At 57.4% G+C, this 9,510-nt stretch overlaps 1 protein-coding gene across 2 annotated transcripts; it reads left to right on the forward strand.

Annotated features, from left to right (window-relative positions):
* Nucleotides 1-98: 98 nt before the first annotated feature.
* On the forward strand, nucleotides 99-9,261 carry TAS1R1 (taste 1 receptor member 1). 2 transcript variants are annotated; one of them, XM_003989461.5, is made up of 6 exons: nucleotides 99-1,061; nucleotides 2,861-3,167; nucleotides 5,480-6,241; nucleotides 6,654-6,866; nucleotides 7,178-7,298; nucleotides 8,295-9,261. In XM_003989461.5, exons 1-6 carry the CDS (start codon nucleotides 871-873, stop codon nucleotides 9,224-9,226), a joined length of 2,526 nt encoding a protein of 841 aa, XP_003989510.3. In that variant the 5' UTR covers nucleotides 99-870; the 3' UTR covers nucleotides 9,227-9,261. The 2 variants fall into 2 exon arrangements, with proteins under 2 accessions (XP_003989510.3, XP_019691636.2); XM_019836077.3 differs by lacking the exon at nucleotides 6,654-6,866 and having other exon boundaries at nucleotides 107-1,061.
* The last annotated feature ends 249 nt before the right edge of the window (nucleotides 9,262-9,510 follow it).

Below are 9,510 nucleotides of genomic sequence, written 5' to 3' on the forward strand. Positions count from 1 at the left end.
AAGTAGAGGCCGGGGGCGGGGGGTGGGGGGCGCCCTCTGCCGGCCGCCCGCGGCAGCGCACGTTGGCTCCCGCAGGCCCCCCGGAGGCTCCTGCCGGCCTGGAGCGGCAGGGGCGGCAGCCTAGGTCACACCCCGTGGGGCCGTCCCACCGAGGGCCCTATTTACATTATGCAAAAGCCCCACCCCGGCCAGATACCCCACTCGGAGTCCAAGGCCACATCTCCGGAAATCCACTTGGAATTGTTTTTTTTTTCTGGCAGAAAAAGAGCCAGGATTGGCAGTTTAAACAAAACCAGTCTATTTGCATACCGTGTTTGCATGCAGTTGTCTTTGGGCTGAAGGGGGACACCCTGGAAAAGAAGGCGAACCCAGGATGATTCACCCAAAATTTCAGTGTCAGAAAACTGAGGACTGGGAGGAGGTCAACTTAAAGTCAGTCTCATTTGGTAAACTGAGGCCCAGGTAAAAAGTTCTAAAACCCACAGCTCCCTCCATATTCTGTCCCCCAGAGAAGCAGTGTCCCTGCCTTCCTCTGACCCCTGCCCCTCAAGACGCCTGGGCTCCCTTTCTGAGCCGGGTGAAGCCGCAGGCACCAGAGCGAGAACAGAACCCACAACCATCCAGAGGGAGGGGCAGCGGCCACCACCTGGCTTGCACCTGTGCCTTCACCCTGCCCAGTTCCTGAGTAGGACCGCAGGCCCGGAAGGCCAAGGCAAACAGCCTGGTTCCTACGACTGGGTTCCAGCCCCACCCCTGGCACAGGCGTGAAGTTGGGAAGCATCTGGGCAGCCGCTGTCTATTCTATTTAAACAGCCGAGCTGGTCAGAGGGTGCTGGCTGGCCATGCCAGGCACAGGACGGACTGGCCAGCATGTCACTCCCGGCGGCTCACCTGGTCGGCCTGCAGCTCTCCCTCTCCTGCTGCTGGGCTCTCAGCTGCCACAGCACAGAGACGTCTGCCGACTTCAGCCTCCCTGGGGATTACCTCCTCGCAGGTCTGTTCCCTCTGCACTCTGACTGTCCGGGCGTGAGGCACCGGCCCACGGTGACCCTCTGTGACAGGTGAGTGAGGGGTCCCGTGCCTCTAGGACCTCTGCCCATCCTCTGTCCTCCTCAGTGAGGATCTTGCCCTTTCTGCCTCCCGAGCCACCTCCCATCCCTCCCCATCCTATGGTCACCACCTTCAAGCCTTGGCTGGACCTTCCCTGGCACTTCTGCCCAGGTTCTGCTTTGTAATACGTGATTTTGTCCTGGCTGTTCGAGTGCTTTGTATTATAATCCCATTCCGGTCATTTCCGGGCTTTGGGACGTAAATAGGCAGTTAGGTTTTCCCCTGCTTTCGTGTCCTCCCCACTCCTCTCCAGGTTCAAACTCCTGTGTCTCCCCGATGGCAAGTGAGGAGGAGAGGGAAGGCACTGGGAGCATATGCTTTGGGAACCTAGCAAAGATACCTGAGATTGGTGCCTTGCCTTTGGGAAGTTGACAGCCTAATAGAGAAAAATATGTTTCCCTCCTAAAAGAAGATAGTTATTTGCCATCTGTGCAAGTCACAGGCTTGGGAGGCTCGAGGACGCATTGGGACTCGGTGGCAGGATGCCTTAAACATGGCGCACATCTGACAGTCACCTCTACCCTCAAGACGCCTGGGCTCCCTTTCTGAGCCAGGTGAAGCCGCAGGCACCAGAGCGAGAGCAGAAGCCACAACCATCCAGAGGGAGGGGCAGCGGCCGCCACCTGGCTTGCACCTGTGCCTTCACCCTGCCCAGTTCCTGAGTAGGACCGCAGGCCCGGAAGGCCAAGGCAAACAGCCAGGGTTCGAGGAAGAAGGTTCTGGAGAGTCTGGCGCATGAGGACTGGCCCAAAGAGCCACAGATAGGAGCCCAGGTAGAGGAGACTTGGGGAAGAGGAGACACATGGATGTCCGCTTCTGAAGGTGTCACCGTGGGAGGCAATGAGCACCCTCTGAGGGACTCATGGACACAAGTGATAGAAATGATAGAAGACCCTTCTAACAAGCAGAAGGGCTGGAAAGTGAAACGTGCTAGCACACTCTTCAAGCAGAGCTGAACCGTGTTCCTGTTGGGATCCAGTCAGCAGCTCCCGAGAGGCACTGAGGAACACAGGCCCTCACCACGTTCACAAGTGTCCTGATGAGAGGGATACTAGGTAAACGAGGTTCGACAGGTGTGTGGTTAATTTTATACATCAACCTGGCTAGGGTACGGTGCCCAGTTGTTTGGCCAAACACCAGTCTAGATGGGGCTGTGAAGGTTAACATTTAAACCAACAGGGTGAGTAAAGCAGATCGCTTTCCATTGTGTGGGTGGGCCTCATCCAATCAGTTGAAGACCTTAAAAGAAAAGATTGAGGTCCCCCCAAAAAGGAAGAAATTCTGCCTTCGAACTCAACACTGCAGCTTTGACCACTGAGAGCATTTCCAGCCTGCCCTGCAAACGCCAGACTCACCAGCCCCACAATCATGTGAACCAATTCCTTAAAATAAACTTCTCTTTCTCTCTCTCTATCCAACTGGTTCTGTTTCTCTGCAGAACCCTGACTCACGCAGCAGGTTTCCCTGCTACAGGACTTCATCAGCCTTTCAACCCTAATATGCTCATCCAGGGAGGAATGGTTTGTGGTTTCTCCAAGTTGTAACCGCCCCTCCCCCCCCGCCCCCGCCCCCCCAAAGGCCTGTTAACACAGCTGAGTGTATGGTACAGGGCCCACAGTGAGGTCATGGTGGTAGGGGACGGGACAGATGCCCTCAGAGTTTCCTTTCTACCCTTCCCCCCACCCCCGACGCCAAGAGGGTCTCGGCAAGGCCTTGCTCCTCTGAGCTCTCAGCTGGGCTTTCTCTACAGGCCCGACAGCTTCAACGGTCACGGCTACCACCTCTTCCAGGCCATGCGGTTTGGCATCGAGGAGATAAACAACTCCACGGCCCTCCTGCCGAACGTCACCCTGGGATACCAGCTGTACGACGTGTGCTCGGAGTCTGCCAACGTGTATGCCACACTAAACGTGCTCTCCCTGCTGGGGACACATCACGTAGAGATCCGAGCAGACCCTTCCCACTATTCGCCTGCCGCCCTGGCTGTCATTGGGCCTGACACCACCAACCACGCAGCCACCACTGCAGCCCTGCTGAGCCCCTTCCTGGTGCCCCTGGTGAGCTGGAGCCCGGGGGCCTGTCCATCTCCCCTGCCGGCAGGTCCAGTGTGGGCTGAGGGGGTGGGGGGGTGGGCAAGAGCTGCCATGCCCACTCTGAGTCTCCTGGGTGGTCACATTGCAGGGGGCCCTGCCCCCTTCACAGTCCCCGCCCCAGCATCCCTTCCTCCCCAAGTGCTGCATCCAGACCTCCCTGCCTCAATGTCCTGAGAAAAACCGTCTCCTTTGAAACTGCTGCCCTTTGCTCTGCCCCCTCCATTCCATCTCCTCTGTGAAGAACGGAACACCCTTTGTTTCCCACCTCACACACTGGTCCACTTCTCCCCGCCCTCCTCCTTCCGGTCTTCCTTCCCTCCCTCCCAGCTCAGGCTCAGAGGTGTGGTCCCCCTCCCCCTCCAATGCTGTCCTCCTGGGCCTCACCCTCTCCTCTGCTCGTAGGCCTGTCCTAGGCTTCCTCCTCCGCCTATAAGCTGGCTTTACCCCTCTCTGTCTTCCAGGCACCTGTGGTCTTAGCGCTGCCCTCTCTCTGAACCTCGTTCCGTGGAAACTCTCTTCTTGTTTGCTTCTCCCTCTCATCACTTGCTTCCCGGGCCCCTGCCCTGACTGCTGCACCACCACTCCTGCTCTTGTGATCTCCAGGGCTTTCTAGATCTCCAGGTCCAGCAAATGCTTTTCAGCCCTTCTTTGCTTGACATGACGACTTTGTGACAAATTTGACCAGTCCTTCAGTGACGCTCTTGCCTCGGCATTTATGACCTGCCACCTCCCTCTCACTTGTGGTACCTCCTTCTCCTCCTCCTCCTTCTCAGTCTTCTTTGGAGAATCTCCTCCCCCCCTCTTCTGAAAAAGTGGATGATTCCCCGAGTGCAGGACCGCTCCCTTTCCCAGGCAGGTGCTGGGAGCAAACAACTTTCCCTACTCTTCAAGATTCTTCTGGCTGGTCTAAAGATTAAGTTGATGTGACACAGATGAACAGGAGAAAGTCAAAATCACGTATGTACAGGGAATCTACATAAACACGAGAGGTTCAAAGACAGGCAAAGTGAGGTTTATCTGCTATCCTGAACTATGGAGAAGTGGGTAGGGGTCAGACTTCAAAGGAAAGGAAGACAATTCATAGGAGAAGAGAGAGTGAATGTGTATTACACAATGTTTGCTGGGCCATCCAGAAACATTGGGACATGGAGAGGAATTTTAACAAATCGGACTTTGCTAGGTTTCCCCCCACCCCCACCCCTGCTTACCTCGCCTAGTTCCTATTGTAATGTAATTCTCTATGGTGAAGCTCCTGAACCTGGGGCAGCTTAGCTCTCTAAATTCTTTTGGGCAGTTAGGGGAAAGGACAAAGTTTCCCCCTGGGTCTTTTGCGCCTTAATGATTTTCAACTGGAAATTAACCCACACGCCAAGGTGGCAGAACCTCTCCACAGGCCGTGGCCCCACGGCTCCATCGCCCGTTCCCTAGCTTCTGTCCTGAGTTCTAAGCACTGAGCCTCATTTCTGGCTGCTCTTCCGGGGTCTCCACTTCATGCATCCAGCGGACCCCCCAGCTGAACCTACCTCCCTATACAACTCAAGCCTCTCTGCTTCCTGCCCACTTGCCTTAAGAGTGACCACCTCCACTCAAGCCAGGAACCCGGTGGGCCACCTACATCCCTCCTTCCCCCACCCCCACAGTTAGCCCACCACCACGGTCTCTGCTTTTACCTTCTATGAGCTGCCGGGCCCATCCCTCTTCCCCGTCACCGCTGCCACGGCTCAAACTCAGGCTGCCAAGCTGTCTCTTCGGGATGACTCCAGCAGTCTCCTAGGGAGTTCTTCCTGACTCTGGTCTTGAGCCTTTTCTAACACATTCTTCACTGAAATCAGATACACCCCTGAAACACAAGTCTGGGCAGATTACCTCTCTGCCTAGACATTTAAGGGGCTCCCCAGGGCCTGCAGATAAAGACCAAGTATCTTAGCTATCTTGGTGCCAGGAGTAAGGCCTCCTGCCCTGACCAGACACGCCTACTTTTGTGCTCCTTCTTCCGGCTTCCAACCTCCTGGGTCAGTTCTCTCACTGGGTGTAGCTTTTGTTCTCTTCCCCTTCTTCTCCCACAAACCTCCCCCTGGGTTTCTGCCTCTTCTTTAGATGTAGCTGGTCGGCCTCCTAGTCCACCAGAGCTGTCCTTGAGAGCCAGGGCTGGGACCATGTCTCCCTCCTCCTCGGGTCCCCGCGCCCAGCACAGGGCCAGCACTTGGAGGCTCTGAGTTGAGGCCAAGGCCACTGAAGTCGCTGAACTGAACCCCCCCCCCGGCCCCCCTCCGCAGATCAGCTACGAGGCCAGCAGCGTGACGCTCGGAGTGAAGCGGCATTACCCCTCGTTTCTGCGCACCATCCCCAGCGACAAGCACCAGGTGGAGGCCATGGTGCTGCTGCTGCAGAGCTTCGGGTGGGTCTGGATCTCGGTGGTCGGCAGCGACGGCGACTACGGGCAGCTGGGGGTGCAGGCGCTGGAGGAGCAGGCCACCCAGCAGGGCATCTGCGTTGCCTTCAAGGACATCATCCCCTTCTCTGCCCGGCCGGGCGACGAGAGGATGCAGGGCATCATGCACCACCTGGCCCGAGCGAGGACCACCGTTGTGGTCGTTTTCTCCAGCAGGCAGCTGGCCAGGGTGTTCTTTGAGTCGGTGGTGCTGGCCAACCTGACTGCCAAGGTGTGGATCGCCTCAGAAGACTGGGCCATCTCTAGACACATCAGCAATGTGCCCGGGATCCAGGGCATTGGCACAGTGCTGGGTGTGGCCATCCAGCAGAGGCTTGTCCCTGGCCTGAAGGAGTTTGAAGAGGCCTATGTCCAGGCAGATAAGGGGGCCCCTGGGCCTTGCTCCAGGACCTCCGAGTGCAGCAGCAACCAGCTCTGTAGAGAGTGTCGGGCTTTCACGGCAGAGCAGATGCCCACGCTCGGGGCATTCTCCATGAGCTCTGCTTATAACGCCTACCGGGCAGTCTACGCAGTGGCCCATGGCCTCCACCAGCTCCTGGGCTGTGCCTCTGGAGCCTGTTCCAGGGACCGAGTCTACCCCTGGCAGGTAAGGTAGCCCAGACCCCGGCACCCTGAAACGGGGTGCTTTCCTAAGGCAAACAGAGTGATCCCTCTCTGGCCAACTGAGTGCCGGGGGTGGGGGACAAAGGCCACCCATCAGAAGGCTAATTCCTTCTCTTGGGCTTCACTTCTCTGACCTCGGCCCCTCCCACCACCATGCTCCAGACCCAGGGCTAAAAATCTCTGGGAAACGGGCCTTTTTAGAAGCTTCCTCTCACTCAGGAGGCCAGTTGGGAGGGTCGAGGGGCTTCCTTGGAAGGGAGGGGGCTCTGAATTTCCAGACAGACTGAAACCACCCAAATAGAAGCATTTGCTTCCTAAGCCTTCCGGGTCTGGGAGAGTTGAGGAGGAGCAGCCTGCGTCATCTGTGGCTGCTCCATGATCCCCGTTTATCTCAGCTTCTGGAGCAGATCCGCAAGGTGAATTTCCTCCTACACAAGGACACCGTGAGGTTTAATGACAACGGGGACCCTCTCAGTGGCTACGACATAATTGCCTGGGACTGGAGTGGCCCCAAGTGGAACTTCAGGGTCATTGGCTCCTCCATGTGGCCTCCAGTTCAGCTGGACATAAATAAAACCAAAATCCGGTGGCACGGGAAGGACAACCAGGTAATGGAGCCATGGTCACTCACCAAGTCACCGCCTTACGGGCAGCCTGGAGCCTGAAGTCACTGTCGACACAGCTCACACGGAGCAGGAGGGGGCCCCGGGTGCCAGGCCAACGTGGCTCTATCCAGCCCTGCCAGGGAAGCCCCACAGACCGCACCCAGATGGCCGGCTGCAGCTGGTATACACAACCAGGGGCTGTGCCCTGGGAGTGAGCTGTGAGGGCAGATGCACGGAGACTCCCATTCGCCATGTGAGCATCCCTTGACTTGGGCCACTCCATGTGGTTCCAGAACACCTGTGGCTTCTTGCAGGTGCCAAAGTCTGTGTGCTCCAGCGACTGCCTCGAAGGGCACCAGCGAGTGATTTCGGGTTTCTACCACTGTTGCTTTGAGTGTGTGCCCTGTGAGGCCGGGAGCTTCCTCAACAAGAGCGGTGAGTGTCCAAATGAGTGGGAGAATGACTGGGCACTCCCAGGGTCTGTATGGCAGATGAGGGGATCTCCCTTGGGCCACGCACGTGCAGAACCAGAGCCTTGCTCCCTCTGTTGCCAGTTGAGGTACAGGTTGTAGAATATTTGCCACCAGACTGAGTTCTGATGAAGCAGAAACCAACAACCAGTTGAAATCCTCAGGTCCCCTACGTCTTTTACTAGAGGGCTCCTGATGCAATCCCTGCAGATGCAATCTTATCCTAAATTCAACCTTTTTATGCGAACAGATGTAGTTATGTTCCCTTGTCCCCTCCCATGCTGTCTGTGTGAAGTCCCTTCCGTCGCCCCTGCCAAAGACAGCCAGCACCTTGGACAGCTTGGCCTTGATGCAGATACTATTGTATCCGCAGACAAGAAACATAGCATACTCCACCCAGTGATGATGCAAGGTCAAGATCAGAGAGCAAACTCAGGTAGCTAAGGGCTCAGCCCAGAGCTGGACTCTGTGAGCCACGTTCTTTCCTTTTACTATCTCTGTGGGCGTGAGAACACATCTCTTCTGTTCTCAGAGAGTCAGAGAAACCACAGAATGGCAGCACAGATAGGGGGCTTTGGGTAATGGAAGCGCTGGGGAGATGAAAATGCCCTTCCTTTGGGGCCGGTTGCTCCTATTGGATCATAGCCTCACTGGCACGTGGGCAGAGCTACCAGAGTAAGGCCCTCTCTAAGGATCTCTCGGTTTGCAAGCCCCTTCTGGGATCATAAGCCATACAGAACCTACCCAAGGGTCTCCAGAATCTGCAATTAACACAGGCATCTGGAGGAAACACTTGGCCGCGGGGCCCCACTCAGGGCTACCCCCTATCTCGCTGTGTGCAGTAGGAGCCCGGCTTCTGGGGTACAGCGCTCCCAGCACCTTGCAGGCCTACATGGCTTCCCTTCCTCATTCCTGCTCTGCTCATCCAGCTCTCAGGAGCCCCCTCCACCTTTTCTTCCAGACCTCCACAGCTGCCAGCCTTGTGGGAAAGAAGAGTGGGCACCCGCGGGAAGTGAAACCTGCTTTCCACGCACCGTGGTGTTTTTGACTTGGCACGAGACCATCTCTTGGGTGCTGCTGGCAGCTAATACGTTGCTGCTGCTGCTGGTGACTGGGACTGCTGGCCTGTTTGCCTGGCACTTAGACACCCCTGTGGTGAAGTCCGCTGGGGGCCGACTGTGCTTCTTCATGCTGGGCTCCCTGGCAGGGGGCAGCTGTGGGCTCTACGGCTTTTTTGGGGAGCCCACGCTGCCCACATGCTTGTTGCGCCAAAGCCTCCTTGCCCTGGGTTTTGCCATCTTCCTGTCCTGCCTGACCATCCGCTCCTTCCAACTGGTCTTCATCTTCAAGTTTTCTGCCAAGGTACCCACCTTCTACCGTGCCTGGGTCCAAAACCACGGTCCTGGCCTATTTGTGGTGATCAGCTCAATGGCCCAGCTGCTCATCTGTCTAACTTGGCTGGCGGTGTGGACCCCACTGCCCACCAGGGAGTACCAGCGCTTCCCTCAGCTGGTGGTGCTTGATTGCACAGAGGCCAACTCACCGGGCTTCATGTTGGCTTTCGCCTACAATGGCCTCCTGTCCGTCAGCGCCTTTGCCTGCAGCTACCTGGGCAAGGACCTGCCAGAGAACTACAACGAGGCCAAATGTGTCACTTTTAGTCTGCTGCTCAACTTCGTGTCCTGGATTGCCTTCTTCACCACGGCCAGCGTCTACCAGGGCAAGTACTTGCCCGCGGTCAACGTGCTGGCGGCGCTGAGCAGCCTGAGTGGCGGCTTCAGCGGTTATTTCCTCCCCAAGTGCTACGTGATCCTGTGCCGCCCAGATCTCAACAGCACAGAGCACTTCCAGGCCTCCATCCAGGAGTACACGAGGCGCTGCGGCTCCACCTGACCAGTGGGGCGGGCAGGGCCTAGCCGGGGAGGTGGGGGGTGGGGGGTGAAGGGGTAGAAGGTGGGGTAGGGGCGCCTCCCCTGCCCTGAGGGTCGAAGGTCGAGCGAGGCGAGCGGGCCCCGCGCCCTCCGGGAGGCCTTTTGGACTCCTGTCTTGGCTCGGGTAGTGTACGCTCACGGGAGTCCAGTCCAGGCTCCGAGCTGCCAATAAAGCGGTGAAACATGCGTCCTGGCTGCTCTAGCTGTCTGAAGCGAGGGTGGGGCGCTGCCTTCTCGACTGCGGAC

Source organism: Felis catus, chromosome C1 (assembly GCF_018350175.1).
Source record: "Felis catus isolate Fca126 chromosome C1, F.catus_Fca126_mat1.0, whole genome shotgun sequence".
In the NCBI taxonomy this organism is placed as follows: Eukaryota; Metazoa; Chordata; class Mammalia; order Carnivora; family Felidae; genus Felis; species Felis catus.

What these genes read in the sequence shown, in the direction of transcription:
- TAS1R1 (XM_003989461.5), top strand. Translation starts at nt 871, where the DNA reads ATGTCACTCCCGGCGGCTCACCTGGTCGGCCTGCAGCTCTCCCTCTCC. An exon ending in GCCCCTTCCTGGTGCCCCTG is followed by an intron (nt 3,168 to 5,479) that starts GTGAGCTGGAGC and finishes CCCCCTCCGCAG; the next exon opens with ATCAGCTACGAGGCCAGCAG. An exon ending in GAGCTTCCTCAACAAGAGCG is followed by an intron (nt 7,299 to 8,294) that starts GTGAGTGTCCAA and finishes CTTTTCTTCCAG; the next exon opens with ACCTCCACAGCTGCCAGCCT.